The sequence below is a fragment of the Sapajus apella genome, unplaced genomic scaffold (genome assembly GCF_009761245.1).
Source record: "Sapajus apella isolate SASKATOON/1434 unplaced genomic scaffold, GSC_monkey_1.0 scaffold1, whole genome shotgun sequence".
NCBI classification, from domain to species: domain Eukaryota; kingdom Metazoa; phylum Chordata; class Mammalia; order Primates; family Cebidae; genus Sapajus; species Sapajus apella.
The window spans coordinates 58803246-58824013 of record NW_022436941.1 but is presented as its reverse complement, the minus strand read 5'-3'; the positions used below and the strand labels follow the sequence as shown (position 1 = coordinate 58824013).

The window sequence follows — 20768 nt, the reverse complement described above, 5'->3', positions numbered from 1 at the left end:
CAAAGCAAAACCACATTGAGATACCACCTCACGCCAGTTAGAGGGGCAATCATTAAAAAATCTGGAGACAACAGATGCTGGAGAGGATGTGGAGAAAGACGAACACTTTTACATTGTTGGTGGGAGTGTAAATTAATTCAACCATTGTGGAAGACAGTGTGGTGATTCCTCAAGGATCTAGAAATAGAAGTACCATTTGACCCGGCAATCCCATTACTGAGTACATACCCAAAGGGTTATAAATCATTCTATTATAAAGGTACATGCACACGTATGTTCACTGTGGCACTATTCACAATAGCACAGACTTGGAAACAACCCAAATGCCCATTAATGATAGACTGGGTAAAGAAAATGTGGCACATATACACCATGGAATACTATGCTGCCACAAAAAAGGATGCGTTCATGTCCTTTGTAGGGACATGGATGAAACTGGAAACCATCATTCTTAGCAAAGTGACACAAGGACAGAAAACCAAACACTGCATGTTCTCACTCATAAGTGGATATTGAACAATGAGAGCACATGGACACAGGGCGGGGAACATCACACACCAGGGCCTGAGGGGCGGGGGCTAGGAGAGGAATAGCAGGGGGTGGGGGGAATGAGGAGGGATAGCATTAGGAGAAATACCTAATGTAGATGACAGGGCAATGGAGGCAGCAAACCACCACCATGGCACGTATATACCTATGTAACAAACCTGCACGATCTGCACATGTACCCCAGAACTTAAAGTATAATAAATTTAAAAATATTTTTTAAAAAAGAGAGGGAATAAATAAAAAGCAAATACTAAAATGGTAGAATATTTGGAAGCACACTATTGAGCACTTTAAACTGATAATATACTTCCCCCCTACCCCAAACCTTTTCATGATAATTTGGACAGAAAATCTGATTGGATGAAATAACAGCTGTCATCTAAAAATGGAATTTCATACAGGAAATCCCATTTCAAATATGAGAATACCCTACCTTGCTTCACAATCCTGGCAGACTGCCCCATCATCTATTCTATAGCCACCAAAGTACTTATACCTTTTTCATTTTTCCTCAACATTCCCTCACCATAAGCCTATATCCATTCTTACCTTTTCTCTATTTTGTCTTTTTCCTTTTCCTCTTTCCACCCCTGCAAATATAATACATATGATGCAAACTTGAATTTATTCTAGTTGGTTGAAAAAATATGGAGTGCCTTCTCTGTCCAAGCTATATCAAGGAGAACTCTGAGAAATTCAACAAGATAATCCCTGCCCCCAAATAACTATACCATTTTGTGTGATAAACTGCCACATCTTAGTATACTATATCAGTATCATTAACTCTCAAACAAAGTTGACTAGAATTTGGCCTGTCAGAAAATGAACTTCCCTCTGTGAGTACAGAGGACTCTGGGACTTACAATAAGGAAAGCACGTTTCATAGGAACATGAAATTCTCATCTCTTAGAGTGTAAATCTTGCGTTTCAGCTGAATAAGAAACCAAAGTTTTATTCCATAAAATATAGAGAAGTACCTAGATAATAGTATGAAATCTTACTTGGTCTGCCTTTGGTTGGCTCCCTACTCACAAATTCCATACAGACAGTGGATATTCTGAAAACATCCTCCCAAGTGCTTTATATAAAGTTTTAACATTTTTGTGATAAAAAATATCGTGGTACAAGACAGCTTTCCCTGCAGTTACAAACATCAGTCTACTACCTTTTACCCACAGGACGAGACCTTGAATTAAGCATTAATTTGTGATGCAATTTTATACATTCCAACTTGCAGAAATAACAAATTTACTTTACCAAATTTTCCTTTTTGTGGAGTCTACTCATATAGGGATTGAGAGTGTAAGAGCCAATCCTCAATCCCTTTGCACAAACCCCTCTCTTTTCAAATACCCAAAAGGCAATACAACGAATCCTCCGTATCTCCTACACTGTACCAGCCTGTGGTATAAGCTAGAAAGGGCAGAGAGAACATTCATTCAAATATTTGGATCAGGGTAGACTGCTCAATAAGCTTTTCATTAATTCATTTATCCAATTAATACTTTTTAAAAAATTATCTGTAGGTTAAGAATTTAAACAGGCATTAAGTAAGGCACCTTAAAATGTGCCCAAGAGCCAGCTGAAAATATCTGTGAAATAAAAGAAATGGAAATTCTATGTGAAAATACTTTCCAAACCTTAAAGTCCTATAGCAATGTTATTACTAAAATTATAATAGGGTATTCAATCTGTTTACAGGATCAATCCTTTACAGGTTCCTAAAATTGTTTTTATAGTTCTTCCTCTCCCATAGGCCATATCATTAGCTTAGATCATTTCTGGGTAAAAGAAAATAAATATTAACTGTAATGTTTTAAAAGTAACTTCCAAGTATAGCTAAAGCTGCATTTTGAAGTAAATACAAAACTGAAGTACTTGATGCATAAACTTGTACTCTGAGGTATTCTTTAATACCATGTTCGTATCCTTTTATCTCAACTCTTAAAGTAAGGCTTGTGTTTACAACATCACCAAACTGCTAGCAGCATCCAACTGTACTGCACATGGCACATTCTGGTGGTACGGTCTACTACCTTTTACTCCTAGTTCACAGAGGAGTCCATCAAAAGATGGCAGCAAATTCTGTTAGGTATTACCAAAGACAAAACAAAGTCACATCACACACTTTATAGGCCAAAACTATCTGAGAGTTATTCAGGAATATGAGACTAAGATACCCACTTTTCTGGTTTTATTTTCTTCTTCTTCTGGTGGTTGCTACTGTTTTAAACTAGACAATTGATTTTGAATGATTCTAATTTGGTATTCGCTCTTTTAACAAACAGAAAAGCAACTACTTTTCTTATTTTGTATTCATTCTTTTCATTCAACAAAAATTGTCTTCTATATACCAATCCAGTAACATAAACAAGATGTAAATGGTAAAAAAAAAAAGACAACAAAGATCCATATCACTTTAATAATTTGGTGCTTTTATAGTCTAGCAGGGGAGACAGGTAATACTGCATGTTAAGTACTAGGCCAAAAGTATAGAAGGGGCCCTGTATTCCTTCTATTCCTAGTCTAATATTTATAAACAGTATCTGATTATGAATATATACGCAGAGCTCCTAGAATCAATAAGAAAAAAACCACAATCCAATAGGAAATGGGCAAATGATATAAACCATTGGTTGACAGAAAAGGAAATACAAATGACTTCTAAACACATAAAAAGATGCTCAATCTCACTTAAAACAACAGAACTGATACTTTAAATAATATCAGTATACCATTTTCACCTATGGCAGTTTGACAACCAAAAAGTGTGACAAAATACTCTTTGGGGAAGCATGGGAAACTAGAGCTGTCAGACATTGCTGTTGGGCATATAAATTGGTACAAGCTTTAAGGAGAATCAACAACATCTATCAAAATTTAAAATGCTTATACTTTTTGATCCAGCTAATTTTTTTCTTTTTGGTCACTTCCATAATATTAAGCCCATCCCATCACTAACTTTTTTTGTCTCTGAACTCTGTCACTGAGAACCCAGTAATTTTTTATTTCAGATATATTTTAGTTCTAAAATTTTTCTTATATTTTTCTACTATCTCTCAATTCACTTATAGCATTTTTTTTCTTATCTCATAATTTACAGCATTCACTTACCTCCTTAAGCACAAATAGATCCTTTAAAGATCCTGTCTAATAATTCCAACATCCGGATCATCCTAGGATTGCCATTTGTTTTCCTTGAGACTGTTTAACATTTTTCTAGTTCTTTGTATATCAAGTCATTTTGGGTTTTATTCTGAACATTGTGTATGTTATTCAGTATATGCCTTGAGTTCTATTTGTAAACCAAAAAGTAACTGAGGCAGATCTCAGAGGTTTATTTTGCCAAGGCTGAGGGCACACCGGTGACAAAGAAACATAAGTCAAAGTAGAATCTGTGACCTGAACTTTTTCCAAAGAGGGTTTTGAAACTTCAATATTTAGAGAAAAGGGCAAGCATGAGGGGAAGAAAAAAAAGGAGTGGGCGAGCGACTAGGCAAATGGTTACAACCTTATGAGGCTCTGCTTGGTGTTCAGTGATTATGTATGAAAAGAAGGGAGTAAGGAAAAAGTCAATTATGCATTCTTCTCAGGCATAATTGAAAAGAAAATCTTTTTCAAAAGATGAGAAATCTAAATCTAGATTTTACACAAGATAAAGTAAACATGTAAAAGTATTTTAGGAATGTAAACATGTAAAAGTTATTTAGGAACAAAGGAATGCAGTTTTTGCTAGTGACTCAACTCCCAAGCTTCACTTTCCCGTTGGCATAGTGAGTTTGGGGTCCCAAGATTCTATTTTTCTTTCACATGTTCCTTAAGAAAAAACACTTAAGCAGGCAGTTAACTTAGACTTGTATCATACGCTTTGTCTCACTTTTTGTGAGTGGTAACTTAAATCTGTTCATTTCTTTAAGACTCTGAGTTTCTGTTGAGCACATGTGATTCAGAGGTGAACTTAAGACTTGGGCGGAATTCATACACAGAAATAGAGGATTCCTCCTTGTGACTCTCTTCCCACCAGAACTCCCCCTTCTCTCGTTAGGTATGGCTGTTGCATGGTCTTTTGTCTGATTCTTCCAGCCAGAAAGATGGCAGTGAGATTTTATTATAGTTTTAACTATTCATGCTGTACCACTTTGACTGTGGCCTACCCTCAGGACAACCCCCACCCCCCACACACAAAGGAACTCTCACCCATGTGCTACTTGTCTTCAGATTCTGTCTCCCTTCCACAAATGCCTTTTTCTTTTCAGAATCCTCAGGTAGTTTTTTATATTTTCTCCAGAAATATATAGTTATCATCAGGATGGCAGATACTTTGTAGAAAGTGTACATCATCATACAAACTACTTTTGTTTGAAACATAAAAACATATTGCCCATGCAAAAAATTACATTAATATAATTTTTAAAATATGTGGCAGTGGTCAGTTTCTTAAACTGGGTAATGTTTACATGAACATGTGTTTTACAATTACTTCATATGGTTTTTTTTAACGTCCTTTTCAGCACTTTTCTTCTTGTTCTCCTGCTTGGGCTGAATAATTTTTTTTTAATGAGGTACAAGCCCTTCAGAAAAGCCTTCGCCAAACCTTCATTCCTTATTTAACTTACCTTGCTGATAATACTGTTATTAAAAAATACATTTACAGTATTTCAGTAAGCAGATGGGAAAACTGAATACACACGTAATCCCTTGAACTGTAAAAGTAAATACTTTCTAAAAAAAATCTAACACAGGCAAGGATAACTTAATAAAGTGTTTTAAAGTGGATCAAGTAGACAATCCTCTGCAGTATTTCAAGGCTGCAGAGAACACAGGTTTTGGATTGAGATCTTGGTTCAAATTCTGGCTCTACCTCTTATTAGCTGTGTGACCTTGGGTAAATTACATCAGCTCTGTGAACTTATTCCCTCATTGCAAAATGGAGAAAATAACAGTACCTACCTCACAGGATACTGAGTGGACTAACTAGGTAATGAATGCAAACCATTAAGCATAGAGCCAGGCACCTGTAAAATGTTCAGTAAAGTCAGCTATTAGTAGCAATAGTTTCCTCCGAATTCCAAAGGACCTATTCTATGCCCCATTTACTCAACTACTAATCATTATTGGACATACCTCTACAAAAAGAAATCGGAATGTTCCTTTACTTCCAAGAATGAATGACCTACAGATTTAAATGACTGTCTCAAAAAAAAAAAAAAAGTTTTAGTTAAATGCGCCCTCTAGTGGCAGGTTACATGCAAGTACCTGGCATCTACAAAAGATAAAACCTCTTCATGAAATGTCACTACCCTGAAGTCAGCTGGTTGAGATCAATACAGTATGGGGAGCACTTACCACACATCTTTTAGGAAGTTACCTATGTGCAAGAGCTGAAAGGTGCTGTTGCTTGTTTGTTGTCTTTTAAAACTTTCTCCACCATATGACCTAGGATATTTATTCCTACAGCACTGACTATAAAATCCCTTCTCTTAAAACTGGGCCACTTTCTGGTTTGCTTTAAACAAACATGGCAAAGTGTTTATTTTTCTTTATTTAACAAATACAAGGGCCGGGCGTGGTGGTTCACGCCTGTAATTGCACTTTGGGAGGCCAAGGCGGGTGGATCACCTGAGATCAGGAGTTCGAGACCAGCCTGGCGACATGGTGAAATCCCATCTCTACTAAAAATGCAAAAATTAGCAGGGCGTAGTGGTGAGTGCCTGTAATTCCAGTTACTTGGGAGGCTGAGGCAGGAGAATCACTTGAACCCGGGAGGCGGAGGTTGCAGTGAGACAAGATTGCACCATTGCCTGGGCGACAAGAGCGAAACTTTGTCTCCAAAAAAAAAAAAAATGAAAAAAAAAAGAAAAAAAAAAAAAACGAACCGAGCACCAACGATGTACCAGGCAATGAGGGTACAATAAACTTATTACACAATTATTATATAATTACAAATGTGCAAAGTACCCTAAGAAGACTGCCATGAGCACACAGTAGGAGATTGGTTTAGCATGGGGGTAGGAGGCTGGAAGGCTTTCTTGAGAATAAAATATTTAAAGTCTTGAAGGGTAAGTAGAAAGTAATTGAAAGAAGAAAAGGAGTACCATACAAAGATAACAGCAAATGTAAAGGCCTGGAGATGACAAGGTACACGCAGCATTTGAGAAATTAAAGAAATGATCCTATGCACGGAGCTCAAAGGAGAGATTGTGCCAAGGTAAGGCTAGTTAAGTAGGCAGGGACTTAATAAGGAGTCTGAATTTCATCCTAAAAACAATGGGAACTGATGGGAGAGTTTAGAGCAATACAGCAATTATCTGATTTACATTTTCAAAAGTTCCCTCGGCTGCAGCACAGAAAATGGATTTGAGGGAGTTGGGGCAGAATGAATACCCAGACCAGCTGTAGTAATACAGGTGCGACATGGGACAAGGGAGGAGGTGGCAACAGAGACAAAAAGAAGTGGACAAATATTCAAAAGGTTAGATGGACTAATAGAACTGTTGGGAGTAGTGGTCCTGGTAAATTGCAGTTTTTCCACTAGGCACAGCTGGTGGTGGTATCCGTCAGGAAGAGGCCAGAGAAAATAAGCAGTTCAGGAATCTGGCGTTTTCCTCTTAAAAAGACTTGTTTGGCTACAAAGTGTAACATTTTAACTGAATGCTCAACCAGCACTGAAGGGGGGACATGAGGCACTGCCGTTCGCTCGAGAGAGCCCCAAAATGTCCTTTTCAGACTTTTATCACAGTGACCCACTCGCACCGCGCCTTTACCTTGCCTCTGCCTGGAACGTCCTTAACTCCCTCCTGCCGCCAATTTCGCCAGATTTTTGTTTTCTAATCCAGTCTCAAGGAAGACTTCCCGGCATCTCCCACCCTACCGATCCTCCTGTCAATCTCGCCCACTACGCTGAGTTCAGACAGCACGGTTTGAACTCATCTTTTTGTGTCTGTGTCCTGCACAGCGCCATCCCATCACTAAGCGTGCCACAAACTCAGCCCAGTCTTAACGCCTGCAAGTCTCTCCTAGAGACCGTCAGCGACGCCGGAAGTGACGCGCTCTCGGGCACTATGTGCTTCCGGTCTCCAAAGCCATAGGAAGGCCGGCTTCTCTGGCTCACTAACTCGGCTGCTCTGGGGGATTCGTGCGCAGTAGCGCAGTGAGGTGAGGTTCTCGACCATGAAAGCCACAGGGTCTCATCGTTTGTTCCCGCTGACCTGGCGGAACTTGTGTGTGAAGCTGGGAAGACACAGGGCCTGGCCGCCGGGTCCCTGAGCTGGCTGGAGCGTGGGAATCGCCGCCTGCCTAGGGGCGCTGGCCTCAGCTGTTGGGCTCGGGCGGGCGGGGACTGCGCGTCCAGCCGTACTGGGATCCGCATGCGGGTGGGCCGCCCGGCCCTCCCACTTCACCCTCTTGATAACTCTCAGCCTCCCCCTTCCCAGGTACTCAGGGGAAGGATGATGCACTTCATTTTGAACAGCTTCGGTCCCCACTGTGACAGTCGCAGGAACTTCAGCGAAGAGTGCGCTCGGAAAGTGGGGTCGAGCGTCTCACACCAATTCATTGGGTACACCCTTCAGCTTCTGTGGAAGAGATCTTTCTGTTGTCAGGAGCTGAGACCTGAAGGGGGATTGCGCAGGGATGCTGGTCTTAAAAATGGCTTAGGCCGGGCGCAGTAGCTCATGCCTGTAATCCCAGAGAGGCCGACGCGGGCGGATCTCCTGAGCCCAGGAGTTCGAGACCACCCTGGGCAACATGGTGAAATCCCGTCCCTACTAAAATTAGCTGGGCGTGGTGGCACATGCCTGTAATCCCATCTACTCGGGAGGCTGAGGCGGGAGAATCGCTTGAGCCTCGGAGGCAGAGGTTGCAGTGAGCTGAGATAGCCCACTGCACTCCAGTTTGGGCTAGAGTGAGACTCCATCTCAACAATGACAACAACAAAAAAGGTGGTGGCTTAATACAGCCATGCTTCCCTTAGCAACTGGGATAGTTCTGAGAAATGGTTGGGCCATTTCGTGGTTGTGCAAACATCATAGTGTACTTAACACAAACCTACACACCTGGGCTGTATGGGATAGCCTGTTGCTTCTAGACTACAAACCTGTACAGCATGACTCTACTGAATACTGTAGGCAGTACTGTAAAAGGATGTGTGTAATCTAAACATAGAAAATATACTGTAAAAATGATATAAAAGAGAGCGTGGTACACCTGAATAGGGCACTTACTACACATGGAGCTTGCAGGGCTGTCGGTAGCTATGGGTCACAGTCAGTGAGTGGTGTGTGAGTGTGAAGGCCTAGGATACTACTGTACACTACTGTAGACTTTATAAATGCTGTATGTTTAGTCTAAACTAAGTTTATTTAAAAATGTTTAATAACCTTAGCTTACTGTACCAAACTTTTAAATGAATTTTAACTTCTTCACTCTTGTAATAACAACTTAAAATGCAAATATGTTGTATGGCTATACAAAAATGTTTTCTTTATTCCCTTACATTATTATATAGCTTTTTCCTGTTAAAATTATTTTTGTTGTTAAAAACTAAGGCACACACATTATGCCTACACCAGGTCAGGATCATCAGTATCACTCTTCTTCCTCCACATCTTGCCCTACTGGAAGGTTTTCAGGGGCAGTAACATGAATGGAGCTGTCATGTTTTATGATAACTGCCTTTTTCTGGAATACTTATAAATACGAAGTATTACGTACATCATTGTAAGCACTATGCTTGTATATGACTGGCAGTCCAGTGGGTTTGTTTACACCAGCATCACCACAGACATGAGTAATGTGCTACACCATGAGTTATGAGGGCTACAAAATCACTAGGAATAGGAATTTTTCAGCTCCATTATAATCATCTGAGACCACTATCATATGTGCAGTCACTGTTGACCTAAATGTTATGTAGTGTGTGACTGTAGTTGATGAATCTCTGATTATGGCTGAATGTTCTCATTCATTGCAGCCAAAAAATATCCTCCAAATTACTAGGTAGTGTGTAAAGTAACCGAAACTTTGTTCAGTTTTATGTTGGAGCTAAATAATTAATGCTAGAATTACTTCTTTATGTATGTGCTCTAAAATGAAAAGTGTTTCTGAATATTATAGCATAGGTATTAAGGGTATAAAAACAAGATAGAGATTTTGGTGTGAAAGGTATCTTATGATTCGGATCATAATTTAAATAGAATTGAAGATGATGTGAAATCACTGGGCTGAAAGTAGCTTATACCTTGATTAGTATGAAGGGAAGCCCAGTATCATCCTGTGATGATAAACGCTTTTATATGTTTTACTTATAATTCTGCCAGGAAATTTCAGCAAACTTCATATTAAAGGACATAATTTCTGTATACTTAGTAATCTGCTATGCAAATTGTTGCATTGAAGTGGCAAACTAAGCAAGAAGACTGGTAGAAAATAGCTGTGGGACTTGGAGATCGGAAAATAAACAGCCAGGAAAACTGCGGAAATTTGGAAGGAATAACTGCATTCATTGTATTAGTGTCTGATTTATATTTTATGAAATAATTTGGTTTAAGATAATTTTTTAATTTTAAGCACACTTTTTTAACTGGTGGGGCAGCTTTTCTGGTAAGTGGTAGATTTATATTAGAAGCATATCTATGCAGTGTATTATAGCATTAAATATGTATATAGATATCTAACTGAAGTAAAAAGGGTTTTAATAATTAAAAGTTTAACATATGGACATATGTGAGATATAGTGATATAGCATGTCTCTTTAGTTGTGTTGTTTTTGTTGTTGATGACTAACCACCCATTTTTGTCTTAAAAATTGATAAGGTACCTCTGATAAAATTATGACCAGGTGGGCACGAGTTAATACCACATACAACAAAAGACCCTTGCCTGCAACATCATGGGAGGACATGAAGAAGGGATCCTTTGAGGGAACAAGCCAAAACCTACCAAAGCGTAAACAACTTGAAGCCAGTAGGCTATCCCTTAAAAATGATGCACCCCAAGCAAAACATAAAAAGAACAAAAAGAAAAAAGAGTACTTAAATGAAGATGTGAATGGATTCATGGAATACCTAAGACAGAATTCACAGATGGTTCACAATGGGCAAATTATAGCAACAGACAGTAAGGAAGTAAGGGAAGAAATTGCAGTTGCTTTAAAGAAAGACAGTCGACGGGAAGGAAGAAGGTTAAAAAGACAAGCAGCAAAGAAAAATGCAATGGTGAGAGCATCACTTCTACCTTGTTATTTATTTAGCTGGAAACTATTCTTATACTCACACACGTATATTTATATATCATAGCAGGGTCTGGTTACTGTTATGTCCCAGATTTATAAAGCATTGTTTTAAGGACTAGTACTATTTTAGCATATATATGCTAGGCACATGATGCACTGGTTAATTATCACAACACCACAATAAAGGTGGTGGCATTATTCCCATATTATGGATGGCAAACACTGAAATGCAGACAGATTAAATAACTTGTGAAAGCCACTTAACTAGTAGCAGAGGTGAAATTCAAACCCAGCCTGACTTCAAAACGTATGTTGTAAACCAGATGTGGTAGCCTATGTCTATAATCCCAGCACTTTGGGAGGCCAAAGCAGGAGGATCATTCGAGCCCAGGAGTTACAGATCATGCCATTGCACTCCAGGCTGGGCAACAGAGCAAGACTCCATCTCAATAAAAAAATAAAAAATAGGCCGGGTGCGGTGGCTCAAGCCTGTAGTCCCAGCACTTTGGAAGGCCAAGGTGAGAGGATCATGAGGTCAGGAGATCAGGACCATCCTGGCCAACATGGTGAAACCCTGTCTCTACTAAAAATACAAAAACTATCTGGGCATGATGCTGCGTGCTTGTAATCCCAGCTACTTGGGAGGCTAAGGCAGTTGAATCTCCTGAACCCGGGAGGCAGAGGTTGCAGTGAGCCGATATCGCACCACTGCACTCCAAGCCTAGCAAGAGAGCAAGACTCCATCTCAAAAGAAAAAAAAAAAAAGAATGTGTATTTAGGGTACAAAAACAAGGATATACTTTTTTGCTATGAAATACATCTTATGGTTTGAATCATAATTTAAATGGAAACATTTGACCCAAATTCATTTAATTATGTGAACTTTAAAAGAAATATTTTTAAGAGTTTTATGAATACATAATAATTATACACAGGTACAGATTTTGAGTGATAATTTTTATAGCCACTGTCCATCTCCTATAGAAAACTTCATTTTTCTGCTGTAGACATTCCAGTTAATCAAATGAATAGTCCATATTTGCTCAATTCATTTAAGCAATTGCCTTCCACAAAACCACATATAACATTGTTCCTGAGATTGATAGATTTATTGGTTGAGCTTTTCAAAAGTAATAAAACCCTCTGATGGAAAGGATATCTCTTATTGTTTAGGAATGTATGAAACACTTTTTCCTATAAATAAAATATTGAGATTTCAGAAAAAGAGCTACATAAGGTGAGAGATGTTTTAAATATGTTTTTGATAATAAGAATTAATAAAGTCACTGGTATAGCTTTACAGTGTGGCAACCCACATTTTGTTTTTCCAGGTGTGTTTCCATTGTAGAAAACCTGGTCATGGAATTGCAGATTGCCCTGCCGCCCTTGAAAATCAAGATATGGGCACTGGAATATGTTACAGGTGTGGGTCCACAGAGCACGAAATAACCAAGTGTAAGGCTAAAGTAGACCCGGCTCTTGGTATGTTTTTCAGTTTTTTGTTTGGTTGGTGGGGAAAGCCAATAAATAGCACCCTGGGTATTTTTTTGTTAACAAAATTTGTTATGAGTGTGCCAGCTAGTATTTGGAAATCATAAGAGATTAAATTTTAAGTTATGTAAAAACATTTTTTATTCGGAGTATTTTAAAATAATGTGAATTTTATGACTTGCCATATGTATTGTCAACTTAACAGGAACTGTTGATTTTTGCAGGTGAATTTCCTTTTGCAAAATGTTTTGTTTGTGGAGAAATGGGGCACCTGTCTAGAGCTTGTCCTGATAATCCCAAAGGACTCTATGCTGATGGTAAGTACTGTTACCCTCATATAGCAGAAATGGTGGTCATGGTGCAGTTGTGATTTAATTTACACTCAATCAGTTCTTGAATAAATTCTTAAATAAATTGCAGAACCCTGAGATTTCATTATTTGTATCAAGTGCTGTTATATGTACTGGGCTTTTTGTGCAGTTTGACTTCATGTTAATAAAACAAATTAGACAAAACTAAGGTGTATCTTTCCAACTGTGCTTGCTTCATCATTTGTGAGACTATGTTATACATTTCTACTTTTAGATATAATAGAAGCAGAGGGATTATATCTCAAGCTAATATAAGATTTTTTAAATCACGATATATATTTAACCTCAGACTGCATACCGTTTTGGTGGAAGGGCAGGTACACATGAGTTAATATTGCAGTAATGTTTGCTTCTGAATTTTTTTCTTATTTTTCTGGCGTGGGATCATGTGGCTTTTTTCTCTTTGACTCAGGTAATTAAGGTTCACACAGTAAAGTCTATATGTCTAAAGCTTTGAGGAGGAGGTTGTTATCTGTTAATGTGATGGCTAGTGCCATAAGGCTCTAGATGTTTCTTGTGTCACATCCTCAGTTTCCCCCAGAGAATTTCAGTGAAAAAGCTTAACTTTTGGAGTCGGTCAGACTTGCGTTATAGCCCCAGCACCACCACTCACTAGGTGGGGGCTGTGGCAAACTTACTAAACTCTTATCTCAGTTTCCTCACTGGTAGAATGGACATGATAAAACTGTATTTTATTGATTCTAAGATGCACAGTTTTTGAATTTTAATCTCTCTCTGCAATCAGAATGTATCTTACCATTGGTGATCCCACATAATTGACAGCTGTTTTTCTGAGAGATATGTGCAATAATGATACATCTTATAATCAGTGATGTCTTAGAGTTGATGAATTAAAGAGTTATTATAACGATTAAAATATACTATTCAAGTGCTTCTTTTTCACTATGGCATGTAAAGAGACCAGGGCCTGGAAAATGCTCAGGTGCATTTCAGTTTTGAGCTTATGAAACTGGGTAGATAATATGACTAATGAGCAAAAATGACTTTCACTGGACAACCAAAGTGACTAGATGTTTAAAAAAAAAAATTAATGCAGCAAGGAGAGTAGATCATAGATGTGAAAATTTGGCCAGATTTGCCTGTGTGTGCTTTGATTTTATAACTTATAATCTTTTGTTTCCAATAAGGGGCTTTCTGTAACTTCTCTTAATTTAGAACACTTTGGTAGCAATAGAAACTTTGGATACATTTTTGTATGGTACATGTGATGTATATAGAATTAGTGCTTTATTTTTAAGAGGTAAAGCATTATGTTGGGGGGGGAAAGTAGGGTGGGTTTCCAAATTTGCATTTTTTATATTAAAAATAAAGTCAAGATTTGAGGAAGAGAAAATTCAGCCAGATTTGTATCTGATTAGCTCAGTTTTCTAAGTCAGTTAACATTTCAAGCATGATTATGATAGTGCTTGACCATTAAGCAGTAGTGTTTGATCATTAAGTGAAAGATTCATTTTAGAAACTACATGTGTCATAATTCACAATCCTGAAATGTCGTTTAAAGTAGGCAGATGGGCATTTTTATAGGGATAGGGTGCCTGGCTAATGAAAGGCACCGAAACAAAAATTAACTTTCTTTCATAAATGCTTACCCCCATCTGATCTGTACAGTTGAACAGAGGTTTCTAATCTGTTTTTGGGCCACTGAGTGTTTGAGAATCTGACATACTATTCAGGAAAGTGCATCTGCTTACAACTTTTGTTTACACGTCCAAGGATTCACAGACTCTTGCCTGTCTAAGCATTGTTAAGATCCAGGCTTCTGTGCAATGGCTTTTGAACAAATGCCTTCCATCATATCTCATTTCTCTTTCCTACTTCTCTCAAGGCCAGGTGCAAGAAGCAGTGGGTGGGTACAATGTAGTGCTCTGTGAGGGTCAAAGGAATGAATGAATTATTAATAGGAATGGTGGCACCTCCCTATGTTCCTGGTCCAGCTACCTTTACAACTGGCAAGGATGTGAGGATCCAGTAAATTGGGAAAGTGCTTTGAGATGTTAAAAATTTCATGTAAGTATGAGATGGTATTCAGTATTCAGTGGCTTTGCTCTTTCAATAGGTGGTGGTTGCAAACTTTGTGGCTCTGTGGAACATTTAAAGAAAGATTGCCCGGAAAGTCAGAATTCAGGTGAGATCTCTGGGCCTCTACTTAGAAGGGGTGAGATTAGTATTCTGTGTTTTATTCTGCACTTGTTATTAATCACTCATTGGGGTACTAATGATTTTAAGACAACCTGTTGGCCTGTTGTAGCAATGACTTAATCACTTCTCTGTTAGCAATAGACACACATAGTATTAAGTAACTGAGTAGTTGGGGAAAAAAGTGACCAATAGGCCTTAGGAGACCCTGACTTTATAAGACATCTTATTCACAAGCATTTATATTTGCAAACAAATGAATTCAATATAATAGAGCCAATTCTGTTACAGAAAAATATGAATTCACTAAGAGAAAATAAAAAATATGAAATAATTTTCAATAGTCTTGGTATTGTGTGTCCTCATCCATGCTTTGCTTTGTATATACCTAAAAGATTCAGAGTTGATTGCAGAAACTACCAAAATATTAAAAATGTGTTGAATCTGGCTAGTTATTTTCTTCCTGATGAAATACCAGCCTTATTCATCATAAACTTCAGAGATGTTCACTATACCTATGGCAGACTTTTGAGGAAGTGAAGATGATTATTACATTAGTTTGCCTGGACTAGAATGATGAACTATGTGTGAGAAAGCAAGAAGACAGTAGGATAGCCCAGCAGTACTTGTTATGGAAAGAGCACATTTCTTTTTATTTCACGTAGTCACAACACTACACAAATAAGTCTGCTCATTCTTACTTCCTATCCCTAACATTTAAATTTGAAAACCAAGAGTTCTTGTTTACAAGCTTGTCTAGAAGATAGTCTTTAGTACATTGTAGGCAGTGAGATTGAAATGATGAAGTGGAATTTGAATTCTCCCTCCTGGGAGGATTGCCACTTCCCAAATGACAAGACTGACAAGCAGATGTGGTATAATTTCACAGGTGGAATCTTATGCATTTAAAACTGATGCTTCATAAGCCTTGCTGTTTACAGACTCTTGGAATTCATTGACTTTGTAATGATGAACTCTGGGAAAGAATGAAAGAGCTTTCTCATCAATTCATGCATTGCAAAGTAGTTGCTGCATTTCCCTAATTGGGATGAGAAATTGCCTGTGATACTCTGAAATCAAGGGTTATAATCAATTACAGAATTTCTCACTTTCCTTTAGTGATGGAGTCTTCTCTCCTTGTGATTATTCATGTCAAAACGAGTTCCTTTCCAAAACCAGTGACAATCTGAGTGGATGCATTTGATTACTGTTTTTCTCATATTCTGACTTTTCTACCCCTTTACAGATCTAATGGTCACAGTAGGTCGCTGGACAAAGGGAATGAGTGCAGATTATGAAGAAATTTTGGATGCACCTAAACTGCAAAAACCCAAAACAAAAATACCTAAAGTTGTTAATTTTTGATAACAACTAGCACTATCATTAGTTACCACCTCATTTTTACTTTCTAAATAGGCCCATTTCACAAGTTAGAGTTGGGCCCCCTTGTAGCCAGGACTGTACTGTACATAGCAGTATGATCTAACTATGATCAAAAACAATTTTGTTTATTCTGTTCATCAAATAGTACTTCTACCACTGTTTGGAGAAAACTGAAGAAGAGAATAAGAAGGTTAAATGGATTCTCTAAAAGAACACATTTTAAGGGATAGAACTTAGGTATAACTAAGTGGATGTATACCTAATTGTAACAATCATCTTTTATAAAAGCAAAATTATGCATAAATGTGAAACACCCCTAAACAAAGGATACAAATGAACTTTTGGTGATATTGTTTTCTTGGCTCAGAGTATCAATTTATTATTATAATAGAAATGTACAAGTTGCTAGAAAGTCTGTATTTTTAAAATATGGAATAAAAATGCATTTTCTATTGCTTGGTTTTCTGAATACCTGATTCTTGATTGAAATAGCCATTGTTTGTTAATATCCACCTAACAATCCCTTTGGAAACAAGATTTTTTATGACTCTTAGATGAGAATAAACAATTTTTCTTTTAGTTTTGACATAAAGGATTACAAGTTACTAAAGTTAAAATTGAAATACCTCAATTTAACAGCAGCTCTTTTTGTCCTTGATTTTTGAGAGAGAAATTCTAGCCAAAATTCAGTTTTCGTTACTTAACCAGAATGATGGCACATAACAGACTGTATAATAAACTTAATAGCGTTTTATTCACATGTTTTAGATGAGGCAGAGATGGAAGTATCACCATAATAGAGTTAGAACACTAATCAGAGACCCATTAGCGTCTTTGTTTGATTTGATGAATTCATGCATACTTAATACATACATTTCACAAGGCATAACACTACCATTGTACTGTATAATGGAATGACTCTAGTGGTTTTGTGTTTCATTTGAAATTTTACCTGATTGAATCCATTTGTAACTAAAGGAAACAGCTGTGATTAGTTCCTGATGCCTCAAAAGCAAAATATTTACCAAATAAGAAAAGAAACACTTTTCTCTGTTTTCATATCTGTACAACTCAACAGTTCTAGTCTTAATAGGGAGCTGTTCTTTTATTTCAGTGTAAGAGGAGAGCATGATGACAACATACTGCTCAGCATCCCAGAGTTTAAGGAAATGAGTGCCATTTAAAAGGAATTGCACAAGCCATGCAGCTGGAAAAGGACAGTAATGCTGCCTTAGTCATCTAGTCTGAATATACCCAGATTTATTTCACCTGTCCCATCAACAGCAGAAGGCTTTGTAGAGTCTACAGCCTGTCAGTTCAAAGTTACATCTAATGCTTTTTGTAGTCTTGAGTGCAAGGATATTGGTATCTCTTTTGTCTTAATTGGAATACTTTGTTTATATTTTAATGATCTATAAACATTCGGCAGTGAAAGTTATTAGAAATAAATTGCAGGTACTGAATGTAACATTAAACAAATATAGAGACACTGAAAGGAAAGCACCAGAGAGATCTTGAGTGTTTCCTAAAAGGAGCTATAGACATTGGTTATTTTCTTAGCTTAAAATGCCTAAAAAGGAAGGCAACAATTTATCATTCATCTTATCTATTTCCCAAGCACTACTATGTTCCCGTTACTCTTACGCACTTGAAATTGTGGCAGTCAGTAAGACAAGGCCACATGCATTATAATGGGGCTGAATAATGGACAGGAGGCTTAGGAAAAATACCAGAAAGAAATGTTTTATTACATTACTAAAATATTTTTTTAATTCCCCTAAGATTTTAAAAGAATTTTTAGATCTGTCACCCAGGCTGGAGTGCAGTGATGCATAACTCACTGAAGCCTCAAACACCTGGGCTCCAGCAATCCTCCCACTTCAGCCTCCTGAGTTGCTGGGATTACAATAGGCATGAGCCACACTACACCCAGCTGAATCCCCTAAGACTTAGTCCTTAGTGCTCCTTCAGTCTTTTGTAAATTTCATCTCCTCTTACAAACTTATCTTTCACTTTTCTATGAATAACTCCTAAATCTCCAGCAGCCCTAAAATCCCAGGTTTCAGTCCCGTCTTGCATCTGCCTGCTGGATGTTCCTACTGGGATGCTCCACTGATACCTCAAATTCAAGATGGCTTTAAACAATCTCACTTTCCCCTGGGAAAAAAAAATGCTGAATTTACCTTTTTGTCTCTTTGTTTTCACTACAATTACATTCCAGGCCACCAGACCTGAACCTCAAGTTGCTCTTTCCTTAACATTCCCCCAGTCCCCATAGCTGGCCCCCCTTGTTTCCTTCAGGCATCTGCTATGACCATCCTTATAGGAAAGAGCTGCTCCTTCCTTCCTCATCCAAATACCTAATACTATAGCTTTATTTGTGTATTGGTTTTAGTATATTCACAGAGCTATGTAACCATAACCACAATCAATTTTAGAGCATCGTCATCACCTTCAAAAGAAACCCATACCCATTAGCAGTCATTCATCCTTCCTATCCCCAATCCCCACAAACACCCCATCCGCCCTACTCTAAGCAACCATGAATCTACTTTCTTTCTCTAAAGATTTGCCTACTCTCCTCATTGGGAAGTTTTGAGTTAGGAAGTGACCTGCTGTGATAAACCTTTTTAAAAAATATCATTCCGGCTGCTATGTGGAGGATAAATTGTAGGAGTACAAGAGTAAACACAGAAATTAGGAGGCTCTTACAGTGAGAAATTATAGCGTCTTAGACTGGCGCAGTGCATGTGAAGATAGAAATGAACATAAATTTTGTTTCTGGCAGGAGGGTGAACCTCCAATTTGTCTTACCGCTGAAAATATACCCCCAAAATGTGGAGTAAATTTATTTTTCAATCTCCTTAAAAGCATAACTGACTTTACAAGAAAGCACAGAACCTACAGAGGCTAAATATTAAGTGAATGCAGGAGCTTAAGAAGATAAGCCAGTGCTGAAGCTGAAGGTATCTGCTGAACCCTAAAAAATTTGAGCTGCATGGGAACACAAAGTACAGTCAAGGGCCTACTTACTACGGGCAGTATGGTTGAAGACCTTTGCATAAAGCAGAGACCTAAGGGCTATACCCTCAGTGTAAGAGTGAATGAGAAATAAACCTAAAGAAGACAGGAAGAGAACTTGTTGCCTGTCTCCACTTTGGCATTGGGTGGCAGGGAAGAAAATTGTCCACTATCACCTGAGTTTTCAGTCTTAATTCATACTGCTTGTGTGGTCAAATTGGTCTCAGCCTGAGATCTTCATTTGAAAATTATTCTGAGTTAGAAGTGCTCTGCAGTGACTGGCAGAATCATCGCAATCCATTCTGGCAGCCCTCAACTAAAATCTAGGCCTCAAAGAATTCACGCAAAATTCAAGGGACCAGACTTCATGATAAAATCACAAACACACACAAGAAAATATGATACCATGAATAAGAGCCAGCAGCAGCAACGAGTAGTAAAATCAACCCTGCAAACATTTCAGGTTTGGGAATTACTAAATAAAATGTAAACAAGCATGCTTTGTGTTTTGTTTTGTTTGGGCCACTGTAACCAACTAATGTAAACTAAACCAGATGGCTTATAAACAGAAATTTTTATTTCTTACAGTTCTGCAGACTAGACAGTCCAAGATCAAGGTGCCAACAGATTCAGAGTCTGTGAAGGCCTGCTTTTTGGTTAAATAGATAGTGCCTTCTTGGCCTGACAAGGTAGCACACACCTGTAATCCTAGCACTTTGGGAGGCCCAGGTGGGTGGATCACTCGGACCCAGCAACTCAAGACTGGCCTGGGCAACACGGCAAAACTCTGCAAAAACTACAAAATGTAGCTGGGTGTGATGGCTTGCTCCTGTAGTCCCAGCTACTTGGGAAGCTGGAGGGGAAAGGATTGCTTGAGCCTGGGAGGTCAAGGCTGCAGTGAGCTGAGATTGCACCACTGTACTCCAGCCTGGGTGACAGAGACAGAGCAGGACGCTGCTGGAAGAGGACGGGAGGGGAGGGAAGAGAGGGGAGGAAGGAAAGAAAGACAAACCAGATAGCGCCTTCTTGCTGTGTCCTCACGTGGTAGAAAGTACAGACAAACTCCGGGCCTCTTTTGTAAAGGTCACCAATCCCACTGATGAGGGCTCAACCCTCATGACCAAATCACCTCTCAAATGCTCTATTTTAATACTATCACCTTGGGTGTTAGGATTTCAACATATGAATTTGGGGAGGATGTAACATTCAGACCATAGCCATTCATATATTTAAAGAAATTTTAAAAATGGAAAATTTGGGAAAGGAACAGGAGATTGTTAAAAAAACAAAACAAAACCCAAAAAACTACCAAACAGAATTGAAAAGTAACCAATAGAAACTTCTAGAATTGAAATTGAAATTTTAATTTTAGGTCAAAAAATGATAAAGTGGGCTGGGTGCAGAGGGTCATGCCTATAATCCTAGCACTTTGGGGGCTGAGGCAGGTGGATTGTCTGAGCTCAGGAGTTCAAGACCAGCCTGGGCAACATGGTAAAACCCTATCTCTACTAAAAATACAAAAATTAGCTGGGTGTGGTGGCAGGTGCCTGTAATCCTAGCTACTT

General features: G+C 38.3%; 1 protein-coding gene and 1 long non-coding RNA gene across 3 annotated transcripts in view; one reads left to right on the top strand and one right to left on the bottom strand.

Annotated features, from left to right (window-relative positions):
* The window catches only part of LOC116550914, a 68862-nt gene extending 61294 nt beyond the window's left edge, over nt 1-7568 (bottom strand). The window contains exon 1 of the long non-coding RNA XR_004268621.1: nt 7314-7568. This is a non-coding gene — a long non-coding RNA (uncharacterized LOC116550914). The remainder of the gene's footprint in view (nt 1-7313) is intronic.
* A 43-nt stretch (nt 7569-7611) lies between these two features.
* ZCCHC9 (zinc finger CCHC-type containing 9) lies at nt 7612-16636 on the top strand. 2 transcript variants are annotated; one of them, XM_032277065.1, is made up of 6 exons: nt 7612-7690; nt 10363-10763; nt 12112-12262; nt 12496-12588; nt 14720-14788; nt 16046-16636. In XM_032277065.1, the coding sequence occupies exons 2-6, from the start codon at nt 10380-10382 to the stop codon at nt 16162-16164; spliced, it is 816 nt and encodes a 271-aa protein (XP_032132956.1). In that variant the 5' UTR covers nt 7612-7690; nt 10363-10379; the 3' UTR covers nt 16165-16636. The 2 variants fall into 2 exon arrangements, with proteins under 2 accessions (XP_032132956.1, XP_032132966.1); XM_032277075.1 differs by having other exon boundaries at nt 7619-7704.
* The last annotated feature ends 4132 nt before the right edge of the window (nt 16637-20768 follow it).